At 47.3% G+C, this 19,495-nt stretch overlaps 1 protein-coding gene across 1 annotated transcript in view; it reads left to right on the top strand.

Moving 5' to 3' along the window:
• rrp9 (ribosomal RNA processing 9, U3 small nucleolar RNA binding protein) overlaps positions 1-19,495 on the top strand; it is a 54,156-nt gene that overhangs the window by 25,303 nt on the left and 9,358 nt on the right. Inside the window, exons 9-13 of the mRNA XM_072472039.1 lie at positions 2,880-2,980; positions 4,821-4,955; positions 15,251-15,313; positions 15,440-15,585; positions 16,204-16,283. Of these exons, the coding sequence (XP_072328140.1) occupies positions 2,880-2,980; positions 4,821-4,955; positions 15,251-15,313; positions 15,440-15,585; positions 16,204-16,283 (525 nt within the window). The remainder of the gene's footprint in view (positions 1-2,879; positions 2,981-4,820; positions 4,956-15,250; positions 15,314-15,439; positions 15,586-16,203; positions 16,284-19,495) is intronic.

The following is a 19,495-nucleotide window of genomic DNA, read 5'->3' as shown; positions in this document are numbered from 1 at the left end:
GGCCCAATCCAGATCCACCTGTGCCAAGTGGGCAGTTGCCACCCAGGACCACCACCAGCTCTGGTTCCCTCCCTTCTGCCAGAGAGCACCACATTCAACAGACAGTGTTTTCGGCGACAACTCTCTGCCCTTTACAAACCCTGTCTGATCTTCCCCAATCACCTTCAGGAGGCGCCAGCACCTTTAGCAAAATTCTTGACATCCATATTCAGCAGAGATATAAGCCTATACGACCCACTCCATCGGGTCCTTATCCTTTTTTAGCAGCGTTGAAATGGATGCCTGCTCATCATCTCTGGCATCCCTTGACCACCGTGTCCTCCGACATCTCCACCAACAGCAGCTCCAGCTTATCCAAAACTTTTCATATAACTCCACCGGGAAACCATCTGACCCCAGTGCCTTACCCGTCTACATCCTCCTTACGGCCACCCGCACCTCTTCCTTCCCCAATGGCTCTTCCAACCCTGTTCTCTCCTCCTTAAGACACACCAACCACCCCCAAAACTTCCTCATGTCTGACGTCACCAGAAGATCCGGAGTATGCTTTCCATCCACCCCAAGATTTCCTCAACGAGCCACTGCCGCTCCTCTCTTGCCTCCCTGTCCACCTGAGCCTTAAACGAGATGATTTCACCGCTTACTACCACCTTCAATACTCCCACACCACTGATGGCGAAACCTTCTCATTCCTGTTGAACCCCACATAATCCTCAATTACCTTTCCCATCTTTTCATAAAATTTTGGGTCTGCCAACAGCCCCACATCCAACTGCACGCCGGTCTCTGTGCTGGTCCCCTCTCCAGGACCACATTCACCCAATGTGGAGCATGGTCTGAGATAACAATCGCCAAATATTCTGCTTTCCTCACCCTGGCCAACAGCATCTTCCCCATAATAAAAAAGTCAGTCCCTGAATACACATTGTGCACTGACAAAAAGAACGAAGATGCAAAATCCTCCAAGCCCCCCCAACCACACACACACACACACACACACACACACACGAGGGTCAGCGAACGCGGCTTGGACATATCCACCTTTGGAATCAGCACTGTATTCAAGTCCCCCCCCTCCCAGTATTAATTGGTATCCACATTCTGTATGGCAGCCAACATCATCTTCATAATTCCTACGTTATCCCAATTCGGGACACACATGCTAACCAGCACCACCAACCTCCCCTCTAAACATACATTACCATAACACACACACCCTGGTCAGCCACCACCTTCTCCATCTGAAACTTCACTCTTGTACCCACCAATATCGCTAATCTACAGGCCTGAGTGGAAGACCTGACTCGCCCAGCTCTTCCGAAGCCTCACCTGGTCATTCACCCTCCGATGGATCTGATGCAACAGCACCACGTTGGCTTCAAGCTCTTCAAATATGAAAAAACACTTGCTCGCTTTGCCACCCTCACCAACCCTCGCATAATCCACATTGCCAAACGGATTGGGAGGTCTCTCACCCCTCCCACCCCCGCTACTCCTGGCACAACCCAGCCATGCCCCTGGTCACCATCAGCTGTATACTAACTTCTTGTGACTCATATACCAGGATACCTTGATCTCTGCACCACAAGTTCTGCAATCTCACTGTTTTTCTTTTCTTCCTGCCAAAGTGGACAAAATTCTTATACTTGATAGCCTCTTTGGTCTTGATATTAAATGTGTTATTTAGTTTATAGTGCCTCATTCATCCTACCAAAACACTTTTCTATGAAATTACATTTGCCACAAGTCTGCGCACTTCACCAGTCAGAGTCTGTCCTCTTGAAATCTCTTACTATTGTTCTCATTGCTACATTGCTGAGTTCCATTTAATCTGCGTATTTTGAAATGATGCCCTGTCTGCCCACATTTGAATACAAAGAGGGACTTGTTACAGCAGTGCTCCAGGTTAAAACCCTGGGTAATTATGGGGAAAGGAAACACTTTTGTGTCCAGTTTTGTTCCCGGTTCTTCCTCCTGGTTCTGAATCAAAGAGCAGGCGGGTTGTTGGTGGCGAGACTGCATAAGGAAGCAACTGGGTTTCGGGACCCCTTTTTGAATTGTTAAATTGGCAGCCCTGATCAGTAGAGCAATGTGTTTAATAAGGGTGGGAGCTAGCGGGGCTCCAGGACAGTCTGCTGCGCTGCTGAGCATTGAAATGGAAATCGCTCCATGTATATTTTGAGTTCTGAAGTGGTTTTCAGATGCCCCCTGGTGGCAGAGAACAATAATAACTTCACAAGAACTGTACAGAAAGAGAACCAGAGATTACATAGAACATACAGTGCAGGATGTCTCTTGGCCCTGTGGTTTGTCTGTGTTTTCTTTTGGTGCAAGTTCTGGTCGTTGAGGCACTCTCACTGATGCTGCGCTCTTGTGATTTTTGAACCTGCACGTTACCGTGCGTGCAACATTGTCCCAATGAACAAACTGACACACCTGCATTGTAAATGGCAGCCCAGGCATGGGAGAAGCAGTGAGCTGGAAGGATATTCAGTGACATTGCCATGGTGGTATGGATGGGTTTTTGGGGTGAGAGGCGGAATGATCAGAGGATCAAAAGTAGACAAAAACACGTGAACCCATCTGCTTGTGTGAGGATTGTCTTCGGAATGTAAGATATTACGGTAGACATGTTGAGGAGGGAAGGGAGACGATATGAGAAACTACACTGAGTACTTTAGACTTTAAAAGGGGGATGGGAGAGGAGGCCACATTGCAATTTTTATCACAAATGGCCTTCAGAAAAAGTTTCAAACCTGTGATTTTTAAAAAATAAAACAGAGGGAGTCCCTCATTGGTAAAAGTTGTTTCCCGCCTGTAGCTGCTTGTACTGTCAACTCGTCATGAGGCTTCTTTTAAATACTCTGTCCTTCCCTCAGGGCCTGTCCTTTCGGAAAAGCACACATCAGTTATTTAGTGCCTCACATGACCGCTCAGTGAAGGTATGGAATGTCGACCAGAACGCCTACGTTGAAACTCTGTGAGTATCGCAGCCTTAGTGTGGCAGCCACGGCTTAACATGCAGTGATTTATCATCAGGCTGCGATTGTTAGATGCCAGTTCTGATCGACAACTGAGACATCAGTTCAACCTATTACTTTATTAGTTACAAAATCCATGCAAGCTTTATTAGACACAACATTAATAGGCAATTAATAAGAGTTCATCAGACTTATTCTACGAGTCATCTTCTCGTATGAGGCACCCAGCTGGGTTCGGGTACTTGCCCAAAAGTGACATTTTCCAGCAACTTTCCCCCCTTTTTTATACCCACTTCGTTGCTTGAGACTTCTACAAATTCACTTCACTGTAAATCTCCACTTGTGGAGCTTCGGTAAAGGTTAAACTTGCTGGACACTTTATGACCCATGGGTTGTTAAACAGATTGCTGAGCATAAACAATTCTCGAGCTCTGACCTCCCCAATATCCTGATCAGTGTCAGATATATTTCATTATCGTGTCTCTGCTGCAGTACCTTCCTGCTTAATAGGAGAATAAGAAAATTCTATTTGTTAGTTTTATGGTATTGTATCCTGTGTCAATGATTTTAGAAAGACCCATTTCATCTGCTCATTCTTATACTCTTAACTGTTTCAGTAAAAGAAAATCTGCAAGTGCAAATATCTATACTGTACCAGGGATACAGGGTGCTGGGGTCACCAAAGCTTCAAGTTCAGTTTTTTTTCTCTTCCTCACAGGCAGTTCTGAGGAGGGCAGACTGACTCCCAGTTCAGACGTCAGCACAGTGGTTAGCACTGCCGCCTCACAGCACCAGAGACCCGTGTTCAATTTCAGCCTTGGGAGATTGTCTGTGGAGTTAGTACTCTCTCCCCGTGTGTGCGTGGGTTTCCTCCGGGTGCTCCAGTTTCCTCCCACAGTCCAAAGATGTGCAGGTTAGGTAGATTGGCCTTGGTCAATGCACGGGGGTTACAAGGATAGGGCGGGGCAGTGGGCCTAGGTAGAGTGCTCTTTCGGAGGGTCGGTGTAGTCGTGATGGGCTGAATGCCTCCTGCACTATGGACTGTCCCTGACTTCCCTATTCCCAGCTGAAGTGCAGTTGTTTGAATGTTGTAACTTTATTTTGTGGATCATTCAACTGATGGACCAATATCGGGCATTGCTCCTGGTGGAGGGGCCCTCCGCTGGCTAGGTCCCAATACCTTCCTGAGCTAATGCCATTTATCTTGCAGACTGCTAACAGTAAAGTAAAAACACCATAAATTAGCTTGAGTGAAACACTGCATGGATCCGAAGTCTTGGAAAAGAGTTTAGAGCAGGATGTGGTCTGACAAGTCTTGATTTAAACGCACAGAGAATGCAGGAAGAAGGAATTCCTGTAAAGAAAGAGAGATTAGTGCCTTTTATAATCTCCAAACATTCCAAAGTCCTTTGCAGACAATGAAGTACTTTTATGAAATGTTATCACTGCTGCAAAGCAGGAAATGTGGCAGCTAATAGGCATCAACAGCTCCCACAAACAGTAATGGAACAACAGACCAGATACTCTGTTTTCAGACGGGACAAGTATTTGCCGGCCCTTGTGAACTTTCCGGCTCCTGGCTCTTCGAATAGCACCTCGGTATATCATTCTGTTCACCTGAAAAGTCAAACAGGGCCTTGATTTAGCCTCGCAATCAAAAGATGGCACCTCTTAGAATGTAGCACTCCCAGCATCAGCCTTAATTTTGTGTGTGTCACTAGGGTGTCTTTTGAATCCGCGACCTTCTGATTCGGGTGAATTGGCTGGTTTTAGTGAAGCTCGGTGGTGCAAATTGGTGCTTGGTGCTGTCCTTGATTTCCTTTTCTCCAATTTAAACAGGTTTGGTCACCAAGATGCCATCACAGGACTGGACAGCCTTAGTCGAGAACGCTGTGTCACAGCTGGAGGGAGAGACCGGACTGTCCGTGTTTGGAAGATTGTTGAAGAAGCACAGCTTGTATTTCATGGTCACGAGTGAGTAATGACATTGCGCAAACGGTAATGTGTAAGTTATGAGCTTGCATGTGCATCCTTTCCGCCGCATGGCACCGAGAATGTGGTTCTTTGTCCCAACACCTCACTAATATCACTGTGCTACTCCTGTATTGTAAAGAAGAGCACTGATAAAAAGACATCTCACTTCTGTGCAAGAATCAGTCAGTCGACAGATTTCAGAGTAGCTGCCGAAAGCAGGATTCGATAAATAGGCAAAGTTTTATTCCAGCGGTAACTTTCAGTTCCATGTTGATTATTATTTGCTTTCTGGTTCGTACTCCCTTATCTTCCATTCTCTCATTTACAAGTGGCTGTCTGTCACTTTTGCTCTCGATACAGAATGTTCATCAGTTTCACACTTGCTGGCTCCCTGAGCTCTCTGGTGTAATGTGAAAATTCTCTACTTTGCACCTGTCATTTAAAGATTAACACTGCATTCGCCATCCGCTGACAGCTCCTACCTTGCGGGTTGATAAATAGACATATCAATTCTGCCTCCCTGACCCACGCCAATGCTGCCATTTTCCAATTGCCCTGTTATCTGCGAGAAGTTCAAGGTCAGAAAAACAGTTACCAAATTGTGAGCTTCAAACAACTCAATTGTGTCTCCTTTCTGTCCAGTAAATGCAGCGATTTAGAGGTATTTGATAGTCTAAACACTGCGGCTTCATCGTAACCTGGATTATCTGAAAAGGAAGAATGTGCAAAAATACGAGGAGAATCAGGGAATGGCACTAGGTGATTTGCTCTTTTGGTGAACCAGCACAGACTTGATGGACTGAGTGGCCTCCAACTATTTTGATTGAACCAAATAAACTAAATTAAATAAACTGAAGGACAAATTAAAAGGGACCAGCCCCTTAACGTAGGGCTGAAACTTAAAACATCGATCTCAATGTGATTAAAAGGGTCAGTAAAGCACCCCACAGCGCGAATGGAAGGCGCATGTGGCCTCCATTCTGTGATCTTTTAGTGGCTTTATTTGAATGCACGTGCTCCGGGGGGTTCACAGACTGATACAATTACTGAGCACTGACTGTCTGAATTAACATCAACATATACAATCAACCCGAGGATGCTTCACTATCTGCGGTCTGTGTTAATTCAGCCCTGCTTTCGAGCACTGTAACCGTGCCGAATCCATGCTGCCAATCTTGTCCTCAGCACTTGGTTTTCTTCTTTCAGCTTCCGTGACTGACTCCTGGCAGACACTGAATTTTCCTGTACAAGGTTCATGTCAGTGAATCGGTGCCAGGTGGCTGCTTAACTCTGATGGGCATCGTAGCCAAGTCAGATCCTGCCTTCTGTTAAGGCGCTATTTCTACCTCTTTCTCCTCCCTTCCCCCAGGGGTTTTCCGAGAAGTGAACAGGATCACTGTTCGGGGTGTTACTCCATATACCAAAGTCTGTGGAGATGCTTTGTTTAAACTCCACTTCTGACAGCGGCATGATGCTGGAGGTATAAAGCTGTAACAATAAAGCTTTTGGTGCTGAATGGGTTTTGTTGAAAATCTTTCGATCGGCTAATGCCAGTGAAAGAGAGGCATTGAGGAGATGCCCAAGGATGAAAGTGCTGGCATTTATACTGTGAAATCTATTCTCACCTCTGATTGAGTTGATTATCACTTTGACTTATCTCTCCCATGCTTCACAGAAAAATAATTTTCTCGGCTCGCTCAACCCCTTTCCTTGCCCTGTATCCAAGTTTGAGCCTGATTAGCTTTTCTTAAAACACTGCATTCCAATGAGCTGTCCAGATTAAAGTGGAGCCTGACAGGTTTTCCAGATGTATCCTGTTAATGTGTCTTTTGCATCTAAGGTGCAGATGACCAGTGACTTGCCTCCTCCATTAGCCACTATTGATACTCTAAACACACCCCTGCTCTTGTCCTGAGGGTCTTGTCAACTCTTGAAGATATCACACTTTGACTGCAGTTGAGATCAGACTTTAGTTATGAAGGTGTAGAGGAATGGGAACACTAGGAATCCTTGAACTTAGCTTTTCATTGACCTCTAGCTGAAAACCGTGAAGCTCTCCATCTGAACATAATGGAGAAATAGTATCCAAGCGTCTCACTCCTGGTACAGATTGGAATGCTATTATCAAGTGAATTTTGCAGCTAAAGGAAACCAGGGGATCTAACCTTAAACAGCAACAAAGCAGGAATCGCTGTTGAAAAGGGGAAGAGTCTGGCAGCCGGAGCCAAAAATTGTGGCTCACTTTTAAACAGCTGCAGCTGTTTTCTCTGTTATCTCCTGAGTTTTGAAATTGCTTCCAATTGATTGGTTTGGAACATGGGAATTGAGAGGTCCATCGAGTGCACCCTCTACTGTCCTGGTAGGTGCATGATACAGTGAGGATGGAGCTGTTGGCTAATTGCAATCAGTTACTCTGCAGTTCATCCAGAAATGAGATATGGGGAACAGCTGTGTTGGAAAACTTTGAAAAATCTTTTCCTCTCTAACCTACTTCAAATAAAAATAACGTTCAAATTATGTACTGCATCCCAAGATAGTATTTCCTGCAAGAGCTGTCTCTAATGTACATTTGAATAAGGGGTAATATTCTTAGAGGTGCAGGAGCAGAGGGAGCTGGGTGTAAATGTACATCATTTTTTTTTTTAGAAAATATTTTATTGAAGCATTTAAAATTTTCACAGTTTAACACATTAACATTTCTTAAAACAGTCGTGTGGGCCGACACGTGTATATAAATAGATATTTTTTTAAAAGAACCCAAAAAATACACTGTCTCCAACTGCCTGGGCCCTATTTCCTAGCTACCCGTACTGAGTTCACTGTCCTTATTTAACACTGCCATGCCTCCTATTTCATTCTCTCCACCCCCCCCCCCCCCTTACTGCTGACGTTCAATTTTCTTTTAAGAGGTCTATGAACGGTTGCCATCTCCGGGCGAACTCCTGAGTTGATCCTCTCAAGGCGAACTTGATTTTTTTTCCAGGCTGAGAAACCCTGCCATATCGCTGACCCACACCCCTGACTTCAGGGCCTCCGAGTCCCTCAATCCCAGCAAAATCCATCTCCGGGCCACCAGGGAGGAGAAGGCCAGGGCATCGACCTCCCTCCCCTCCCCTTGGCCCCTGGATCAGCCGATACCCCAAATATTGCCAGTTCTGTACTCTGGGTCCCTTCCAAGTCTGCTGACATAACGTCTGCAAATCCCTGCCAGAATCTCCTCAACTTCGGACATGCCCAGAACATATGCAGATGGTTAGCCGGACTACCCCCACACTGCCCACGTATATCCTCCACCTCCTCAAAGAACCTGCTCTTCCGGGCTACCTTCATGTGAGCCCTGTGGACCACTTTGAACTGGATCAGGCTAAGTCTGGCACAGGATGAATTCAAAGATGAATTAACTCTCCAAGGCTTTTTCCCACTTTTCCATTTCCAGCTCCTCTTCCCACTTCCGCTTTACCGCCCTGATCGGGGCTCCCTCCCAATCCATCAACTCCTTGTATATCTCCGAAGTCCTTCCCCCTCCAACCCCAGTTTTTGACATCACCTTATCCTGTAGTTCCCTCAGAGGGATGCAAGGGAAGCTTGGAACCTGCCTCCGGACAAAGTCCCGGACCTGAAGATATCGAAGCCCATTCCCACCCGGTAACTCAGACTCCTCCTCTAGTGCCTCCAAGGTCGGAAAGCCCTCCTGGATAAATAAGACTCCAAATCTCTCGTTCCCTGCCTGCTGCCATCTCCTGAAGCCCCATCCAGCCTCCCCGGGATAAACCGATGATTGTTACAGATCGGAGACCACACTGACGCCCCCTCTAATCCCATGTGCTACCTCCATTGCCCTCACACACTTTGGGCTGCCACCACCCCAGGGCTTTAAGAGTACCTAGCCGGTGAAAACGGCAGGGGCGTCGTTAGTAAAGCCTCCAAACTCGTGCCCTTACAGGATGCCGCTTCCACTCGCTGCCAGGCCGACCCCTCCCCCACTACCCACTTCCTGACCATCAATGTTGGCCGCCCAGTAATAATTAATAAAGCTCGGGAGGGCCAGGCCCCCCTCTTCGTGACCCCGCTCCAGACGTGCCCTCTTTCCTCTGTGTTTTCCCCACCCGTTCAAAACGCTTTTATTTTTATTAAAAAAGCCTTTGGGACAAAAATCAGATGGCATTGAAAAAAGAAAAGCAGTCTTGGGAGGCCGGTCATCTTCACCGTCTGGACCCTTCCCGCTAGCGTCAGCGGGAGTATGTCCCATCTGTGGAAATCCCTTTTCATTTGGTCGACCGCTTTGCCCAGATTTAACTTGTGCAGCTGCCCCCACTCTTCAGCCACTTGAATCCCTAAATATCTGAAACTCCCCACCATCACTTTAAAAGGTAACTCCCTCAGTCTCCTTTCCTGTCCCCGTGCCTGGGTGAGAGCGGGCATCCCTGCCTTGTCCCTCTCCCGAGATTAAGATATTCTGACCGGGTTAGGTTGGTTCTCACATTTGCCACCGGATACAGCAGCCGGACCCAGTCCACAAATCCCTGCCCGAGCCCGAACTTGCCTAAAATGTCCCATAGGTACTTCCGCTCCACCCGGTCGAAAGCTTTCTCCGCGTCCATGGCTACTACTACCTCAGCCTTACCCCCCTCGGCTGGCATCATAACATTGAGAAGCCGCCTAATATTAGACGTCAGGTGCCTGCTCTTCACAAATCCCGTCTGATCCTCACCTATTACCTCCGGGACACACTCCTCTATTCTAGTGGCCAAGATCTTTGCCAGTAATTTAGCATCCACATTCAAAAGGGAAATTGGTCTGTACGATCCACAGCTCTCCGGGTCCTTGTCTTGTTTCAGGATGAGAGAGATTGATACCTGTGATTGCGTTGGTGGAAGCATTCCTAACTCCTTGGATTCATTGAAAGCCTTGACTAACAGCGGTCCCACTAGCCCCGAAAACATTTTGTAAAAATTCCACGGGGAATCCGTCAGGTCCCAGGGCCTTACCCATTTGCATTGCCCCCAATCCGTCTATCAGGGGTTCAGACTCGTATAAACGGCTATAAAATTCACGGAACACGTCATTAACCGCCCCGGGTCTCTCACTACATTCCTCCTCACATCCTTAATTTTCCCTATCTCTCTTGCCGCCTCCTGCTTTCTTAGCTGTTGCGCCAACAACCTACTGGCTTTCTCCCCATATTCGTACACTGCCCCTTTTACCCTCCTCAGCTGTCCCTCCGCCTTGCCTGTGGAAAGGAGCCCAAAATCCATTTGAAGTCTCTGGCGCTCCTTATTCGGGGACTCCGCATATCTCCTATCCAAACGCAAGATTTCTCCTACTAGCCTATTGAGCTCCGCCCGTTCAGCCCTCTCCCTATGGGCCCGAATCAAAATTCCCCTCTGATGACCACTTTCAATGCCTCCCACACCACCCCAGCCTCAGTCTCTCCCGTCTCGTTGGTGTTTATATACCCCCGAAATGGCCTCCCTCACTCGCTCACATATCTTATCATCTGCTAACAACCCTGCATCTAGCCTCCACTGTGGGCGCTGAGAGTTTCCCGTGTTCACCTGTAGGTCTAGCCAATGTGGCGCATGGTCCGATACTATGATTGCTGAATACTCTGTGTCCACTACCTCTGCTAATGATGTTTTGTCCAATATAAACAAATCCTGGAGTACACCTTGTGAACATGGGAGTAGAATGAATATTCCTTAATCCTTAGCTTCTCAAATCGCCACGGATCAGCACCTCCCATGTGCTCCATGAACCCTTGCAATTTTTTTGCCATTGCTGACACTTTCCCCGACCTAGAACTCGACCGGTCCATCCTAGGATGCTGGATCTTTTACACCCCAGCTCTTAACAAGTTTTCAGAACAATAGAACCGAGTGCAAAAAGCAAACACACCCTCCACTTAAGGCCCAAACTCAATGGCAAACATCTTATCAATCCCATCATCTTCAAACAGAGCCCCAAACAATAGAAGTGTAAACAAACGGGGTAAGTGGAGAGACAGAAAAAATTATATATGTAAAAACTCGAACAGATGTCTTTCCCTCCTCGACCATCTTAATTTGAAAACTCTTCTTCTCCTTCTCCCTCTCCATTCTTTTTTTTTTCCTTTATTTTTTTTTTGCCAACACAAACAAAAAGGAAGAAACTGTACCTGAGTACATACACTGAAAGGTCAAAGTTAGGTAACTCAAAAAAGAAAAAACAACCCCCCCCCCTTCTCTTCCCGGTCATCGCAACTCAAGTTACAGTGCTGCACAGAACCTTTTGATGTAAATCGCCACCGACCAGTTTTCTCTTTTTATTAAGTCCTTATGGGTCCCCCAGGTTGTTGTCTTTCATAAAGCCCACTACTTCTTCCGGCGAGCCAAAATACAGTTCCCGTTCCTCGTAGGTTACCCAAAGACGGGTCAGGTAGAGAAGTCCAAATTTTATTCCCTTTGCACCACTTTAACTTTATTGAAACTCACCCTCCTCTTAGCAAGTTCTGCTCTCAAGTCCTGGTAGACCCGGATCTCAGCTTCCCATACGAACTGTTTCGTCTCCCTCGCCCATCTCATGATGCGTTCCTTGTCTAGGAATCGGTGCAGCCTCACCACCAACGCCCTCGAGGGCTCATGACCCTGGGGCTTGCGCGTGGTGGACCTGTGAGCCCGGTCCACCACCAATGGCCTGTCGAACGCCTCTGCCCCATCATTTTCTCGACCATCCTCACAACATATGCACCGGCTTCCGATCCTGTCCCTCTGGCAGACCGACGATCTGAACGTTCTGCCTGCGGCAGCGATTCTCCCGGTCCTCCACCTTTTCCAGCAGCCGCTTTTGCTGATCTTGTAAAATACCAATTTGCAGTGCCACCCCAGTGGACTGCTCCTCTTGCTCCATCGCCTGCTCCTGCAGCTTTTGGATCGACTGTCCCTGGGTCTTCACTGTCACCTCCATCCGGTCGACAGCCTCCTTAATCGAGGCAACCACCTTGGTCAGGTCCTCCGCACACTCCTTACGGTGCCTGGCGAACTTCTCATCCAGGTATGCAACCAACTGGTCTGTCAACCATTGGGCTGACGGGGCAGGATTTCGCTTCTCTACCATTGCAGCCACCAAGCTCAGCTCCTCGCTTCCAACCAACTTTTGATTCCTCGTTTTGCGATTATTTTTTGAGCGTAATTCCATAGGATAGGGGTCGCCTTTTCCGCCTCTTGCTTTTATCCACTTATGTTAGAAAAAATTTCCCCGAAAATCCAGCTTAAAAGCCGTCAAAAAACTACCAAGAGCAGGAGCTGCTAAATGTGCGACTGTTCACAGCATAGTCGCCACTGGAAGTCATGTACATAGATCATTGATGGTGACAGGAAAGGTGGAGATAGCACATAGTGTCCTGGGCTCTATTAACAGGGGCATAAGGTAAAAGAGCAAGGAAGTTAAGCTGAATTTATACAAGGCATTAGTTAGACCTCGGGTGGAATATTGTGTACAGTTCTGGGAACCTCACGATAGGAATGATGTGAACACATTGGAGTGAGTGCAGAAGAGGTTTACAAGAATGATTCCAGGGATGAGAAACTTCAGTTATGTGTATAGATTGGAGAGATTGGGACTGTTCTCCTTGGAGAGAAGGTGGCTGAGGTGATTTGACAGAAATGTTCACAATCATGCGGGGGGGACAGAATAGATAGAGAGAAACTTGCCACTCGTGAAAGGGTCATAGAATTTACGGTGCTGAAGGAGGCCATTCAGCCCATCGAGTCTGTACCGGCCCTTGGAAAGAGCACTCTATCCCCGTAACCTAGTAACCCCACTTAACCTTTTTTTGGACACTTGAGGGCAATTTAGCATGGCCAATGCACCGAACCTGCACATCTTTGGACTGTGGGAGGAAACTCCCGGAGCACCCGGAGGAAACCCACGCAGACACTGGGAGAACGTGCAGACTCCGCACTTCGCACAGACAGTGACCCAAGCCGGGAATCGAACCTGGAACCCTGGAACTGTGAAGCAACTGTGCTGACCACTATGCTACTGTGCTGCCCCGGTCAAGAATGAGCGGGCATAGATTTAAAGTGATTTGCAGAAGAAGCAAATGTGATGTGCGAAAAAGCATCCACAGAAGAATTGTTCGTGTCTGGAATGCACTGCCTGGAAATGTGGTGGAGACAGATTCAGTTGAGGCATTCAGAAGGGTAGTAGATGATTGTTGTGCAGGAGTACAGGGAAAAGGCAGAGGAATAGCACAAAGGCATACAGTCATGGGGGGCCAAATGGCCTCCTTGTGCACCATAACAATTCTGTGATTCTGAATGAATTAGTGCTTGTACCATCCCTTGGGAGAGTGAAATGTTTCTGTAGATGCATTTGAAACTGATTCTGTTTAAGTGTAGGTCATGTTCTCTAGAATGAACAAAAGGAAATTGCTGCTAATGAAATGAATGAAAATCGTTTATTGTCACAAGTAGGCTTCAATGCAGTTACTGTGAAAAGCCCCTAGTCGCCACATTCCGGCGCCTGTTCGGGGAGGCTGTTACGGGAATTGAAACGTGCTGCTGGCCTGCCTTGGCCTGCCTTCAAAGCCAGCGATTTAGCCCTGTGCTAAACAGCCCCTTGTCATTGTCCACATTCTCCAGTTACTTAAGAATTACCTCCCCTCCAGTGAGCACACTGCCCATCCCATGTACCTCTCCAGTGAGCACACTGCCCAGCACTTGTAACTGTCCAGTGAACACACTGCCCATCCCATGTACCTCTCCAGTGAGCACACTGCCCATCCCATGTGCCTGTCCAGTGAACACACTGCCCATCCCATGTGCCTCTCCAGTGAGCACACTGCCCATCTCATGTGCCTCTCCAGTGAACACACTGCCCAGCACATGTACATCTCCAGTGAACACACTGCTCAGCACATGTACCTCCAGTGAACACACTGCCCATCCCATGCACCTCTCCAGTGAACACACTGCCCAGCACATGCACCTCTCCAGTGGCCAAACTGCCCAGCGCATGTACCCCTCCAGTTAGCACACTGCCCATCCCATGCACCTATCCAGTGAACACACTGCCCAGCACATGTACACCTCCAGTGAACACACTGCCCATCCATTGCACCTCTCCAGTGACCAAACTGCCCAGCGCATGTACCTCTCCAGTGAGCACACTGCCCATCCCATGCACCTATCCAGTGAGCACACTGCCCATCCCATGCACCTATCCAGTGAACACACTGCCTAGCACATGTACCTCTCCAGTGAGCACACTGCCCATCCATTGCACCTCTCCAGTGACCAAACTGCCCAGCGCATGTACCTCTCCAGTGAGCACACTGCCCCTCCCATGCACCTATCCAGTGAACACACTGCCCATCCCATGTATATCTCCAGTGAACACACTGCTCAGCACATGTACCTCTAGTGAACACACTGCCCATCCCATGCACCCCTCCAGTGAACACACTGCCCATCCCATGCACCTCTCCAGTGAACGCACTGCCCAGCTCATGCACCTCTCCAGTGAACGCACTGCCCAGCTCATGCACCTCTCCAGCGAATGCACTGCCCAGCTCATGCACTGCCCAGCTCATGCACCTCTCCAGTGAAAGCACTGCCCAGCTCATGCACCTCTCCAGTGAAAGCACTGCCCAGCTCATGCACCTCTCCAGTGAAAGCACTGCCCAGCTCATGCACCTCTCCAGTGAAAGCACTGCCCAGCCCACACACCACTCTTCGGGGACGCCCAGCCCAGGCACCGCTCCGGTACACTGAACAAAGGAGAGCACTGTAATTTTAAACACATGTCACTTTTATGGAGAGTCGGTCAATTTAGGCTGTGCGACTTCAGATGTGTTTGTTTTATTCTGGTATGAACTTTCTAACAGTAATTCTCTTCAGTTATGTGCAAACCCCCATGACAAGTTACATTTGAAGCAATTTGCACAGTATAAACCTTCATGTTGTTAAAATGTTTTTTGCCAGCAGGGGGGTAGTTTTTCCACTACTTTTATCCTTCAGAACCTGTCAGTATAAAAAGAGACATGCTCCATACCTCCATTAAAGTCAAAGCCCTAAATTTATTTTTGTTTCAGTTTGTATCCGTCCGAAGCGTGGTAATCATAAGCAGCATGAAACAACAGCCCTCCAATAACCCCTCCACCTGATAGCTGACTCGAGGGCACAGCTTTGCAGCTGAATGCTGCTCTCCCAGTGCCCAACATTGATGTGAAAGCCCTAAAAACTGACTTCTCCCGATGATAATTTCCTATGCTGAGAGTCAGCATTGCTAATTGTACAACTCTGTTTGTTCCCCAGGAGTTCCATTGACTGCATACAACTGATAAACGAGGAATACATGATTTCTGGAGCTGATGATGGGTGTGTTTATTGCCTCAAGTGTTGACTTTCTGTCCTGCTTTTAATTTTTTTTTGCAAACAAATATTTGAAGCAAATACTTTTGCTTGTATAGAGGACCATTAAATGTTGACCTTGCTGTGTTCCAGCTCTTTGGCTCTTTGGACAGTTACTAAGAAGAAGCCTCTGGTGATGGTCAGGACAGCTCATGGTATCCATGGAGACCCAGGGATACAACAGCCAAATTGGATTACCTCTGTGACAGCATTACTGAACAGTGACTTGGTTGCCTCAGGTGCTTCAAGCTGTGACTTACTGTTTAATGTTCCTTGTGTCTTCGCTTTCATCTGCTGCAAGTGACTCAAGCCGCATTGTGCAGATAATCCAGCAACCAGTTGCTTTATTCAGAATATATAAAATTCCCCATCACATCATCTCATTCCACATTGCTTCATTCAGAATGTATAAAATTCCCCAACCACCATTTCGTTCCATTTTCATCACCACATTTTCCTAGTGAAGTAGTGCTACAAAGCTGCGTCTGTGACAGGCCTCCGTGCATTTGAGTAAGTTAAAGGCTCTATATCAATGCAAGTTGTTGCTGACATCAGATTTCTGCATCACCACCAATATAGTGATCAAAAGAATGGTGAATTTTCCTGATCTTAGACTTCACTTGTCCTGAGCCTGGATTTAGTCCCTCAGACCAGGGGCCAGTGAGTGTATTAAAAGGTTGATAGCTGGAATACAAGCCAGGCAATTCAGCACCTGAAAGATACTGGCATGGTCAGCTTTTGAGTCAATGTCGATCTCTCTCTCTCTCTCTCTCTCTCTCTCTCTCTCTCTCTCTCTCTCTCTCTCTCTCTCTCTGCGCCTGGTAATGCTCTAATCTAGTTTAATTTGATGATTTCAGGTTCACATGATTCCAAAATCAGACTCTGGAAGTGTGGAGAAGGTTTTAAGACGTTGGAGCCACTATTCGACATTCCCATGGTAAGGCAGAGACTGCACTGGATCTTGTGCGTCTGGTCTGACTAACTGGATGAATTGTAGTGAAGTTTCTAGCTAAAACCCAGGGATCCATAAGCTGATAACATTCCTTTACCTTGATAACCTGTGCACCTCTCCTGAAGCAAGAAGCGATATAGGGTCAGAATCCATAGAATCTGTGGGTAGAATCGCAAAGGAAAAAACCCCGATGGGAGTTGTGTAAAGATCCCTAGGAGTAGTCGGGTTGTGGGGCAGAAAATAAATCAGGAGATAGAAAAGGCATGTAAAAAAAGAATATTACAATAATCATGGGTGCCTTCAATATGCAGGTGGACTGGGAAAATCAGGTTGGTAGCAGATCCCGAGAAAAGGAACATCTACGAGATGGTTTTTTGGAGCAGCTTGTGGTAGAGCCCACTAGGGAACAGGCAATTCTGGATTTGGTGATGTGTAATGAGGCAGACTTGATTGGGGACTTAAGGTGAAGAAACCCTTAGAGGACAGTGACCATAATATTATAGACATTGCCCTGCAGTTTGAGAGGGAGAAGCTGGAATCGGATGCAACAGTATTACAATTGAGTAAAGATAACTACAAAGACATGAGGGAAGAGCTGGCCAGAGTCGATTGGAAGGGGAGCCTAGCAGGGAAGATGGTGGAACAGCAATGGCAGTCATTTTGGGGGATTATTCGGGAGGCGCAACAGAAATTCATCTAAAGGAGGAGGAAACATGCTAAGAGGAAGACGAGGCAATCATGGCTGACAAGGGAAGTCAAGGACAGCATAAAAGAAAAATATGCAATTTGGTGAGGATTAGTGGAAAGCCAGAGGATTGAGAAGCCTTTTAAAGCAAGCAGAGGAAAAGCAATAGGGAGGTAGAAGATGAAATATGAGTGTAAGCTGGCTAGTAATATAAAATAATTGCAAAAGATTTTTTCGATATATAAGTTAAGAGGGAGGCAAGATTGGACATTGGACCACTGAAAAATAAGGCTGGAGAAGTAGTGATAGCTACAAAGAAATGGCTGAGGAACTGAATAGGTACGTTTCATCAGTCTTCACAGTGGACGACACCAGTGGCATACCAGAACTTCAAGAGAGTCGGGGGGCCGAAGGTAATGGGGAAACGGAAAGATCTGAACATGGATAAATCACCCGGATTGGATAAACAAACATAGAACACACAGTGCAGAAGGAGGCCATTCGGCCCATCGAGTCTGCACCAACCGGGCAGCATGGTAGCATAGTGGCTAGCACAATTGCTTCACAGCTCCAGGGTCCCAGATTTGATTCCTGGCTTGGGTCACTGTCTGTGCGGAGTCTGCACGTCCTCCCTGTGTGCGCGTGGGTTTCCTCCCACAGTCCAAAGATGTGCAGGTTAGGTGGATTGGCCATGCTAAATTGTCCTTGGTGTCCAAAATTGCCCTTAGTTTTAAGAGGGATGACTGGGTTATGGGGATTGGGTGGAGGTGTGGGCTTGGGTAGGGTGCTCTTTCCGAGAGCCGGTGCAGACTCGATGGGCTGAATGGCCTTCTTCTGCACTGTAAATTCTATGATTCTGTGACCCACTTAAGCCCTCACTTTCACCCTATCCCTGTAACCCAATAACCCCTCCTAACCTTTTTGGTCACCAAGGGCAATTTATCATGGCCAATCCACCTAACCTGCACGTCTTTGGACTGTGGGAGGAAACGGGAGCACTCAGAGGAAACCCACGCAAACACGGGGAGAATGTGCAGACTCCGCACAGACAGTGACCCAGCAGGAAATTGAACCTGGGACCCTGGCGCTGTGAAGCCACAGTGCTTATCACTTGTGCTACCGTGCTGCCAAATGGATGGACTACACCCCCAATTCTGAAGGACATAGCTGAGGAGATTTGGAGGCATTGGTGGTGATCTTTCAGGGATAATCGGAGTCGGGAGTGTCCCAGAGGACGAGTAAATGGCTTATGTAACACCCCTGTAAAAGAAGGGAGGGAGGCAGAAGTCGAGAAATTATAGGTCATTTAGCCTGACTTTGGTTGTTGGTAAGATTTTAGAGTATTATTAAGGATGAGATTGCAACGTACTTGGAAGTGCATGGCAAAATAGGACTGAGCCAGCATGGATTCAACGGGAAGGTCACGCCTGTCCAGTCTGTTCAATTCTTTGAGGGGGTAATGAGGAAGTTAGACAAAGGAGAGCCAGTGGATGTGATCAATTTGGATTTGCAGAAGGTCTTTGACAAGGTGCTGTATTGGAGGCTGCTAAATAAAATAAGAGCCCATGGTGTTAGGGGCAAGGTACTGGCATGGATAGAGGACTGGCAGAAGGCAGAGAGTGGGGATGAAGGGGTCTTTTTTGAATGGTAGCCAGTGACTAGTGATGTTCCGTGGGGGTCAATGTTGGGATCACAACTATTCACAATATACATTAACGATCTGGAAGAAGGAACTGGGGACATTGTTGCTAAACTTGCAGGTGATACAAAGGTATGTAAAGGGACAGGGGAGTGTTGAGGAAGCAGGCAAGCTGCAGAAGGACTTGGACAGGCTAGGAGAGTGGGCAAAGAAGTGGCAGATGGAATGCAATGTGGAAAAGTGAGAGGTTATGCACTTTGGAAGGAGAAATGGAAGCATAGACTATTTTCTAAATGGGGAAATGCTTAGGAAATCAGAAGCACAAAGGGACTTGGAAGTCCTTGTTCATGATTCTCTAAAGGTTACTATGCAGGTTCAGTCGGCAGTTAGGAAGACAAATGCAATGTTAGCATTAATTTTGAGAGGTCTAGAATACAAGAGCAGGGATGTATTGCTGAGACTGTATAATGCTCTGTTCAGACCCCATTTGGAATATAATGAGCAGTTTTGGGCCCTGTATGCAAGGAAGGATGTGCTGGCCTTGGGGAGGGTCCTGAGGAGGTTCACAAGAATGATGCCCGGAATGAAGGGCTCGTCATTTGAGGAACGGTTGAGAAATACTGAGAGAGCTGGATAGAGTGTATGTAGAGAAGATGTTACCACCAGTAGGAGAGACTAGAACTTGAGGGCATAGTGTCCTACTGAAGGGATGATCCTTTAAAACTGTGATGAGGAGGAATTTCTTCAGCCAGAGGGTGGTGAATCTGTGGAACTCTTCGCCGCAGAAGGCTGTGTAGGCCAAATCGCTGAGTGTCTTGCGACCGAGATTGTGGGTTACGGGGAGAGGGCAGGAGAATAGCAATGGGAAACACA

This window comes from Scyliorhinus torazame, chromosome 13 (assembly GCF_047496885.1).
Source record: "Scyliorhinus torazame isolate Kashiwa2021f chromosome 13, sScyTor2.1, whole genome shotgun sequence".
NCBI classification, from domain to species: domain Eukaryota; kingdom Metazoa; phylum Chordata; class Chondrichthyes; order Carcharhiniformes; family Scyliorhinidae; genus Scyliorhinus; species Scyliorhinus torazame.
Note: the sequence above shows the minus strand (reverse complement) of the source record. Positions and strands in the feature narration are given on the sequence as shown.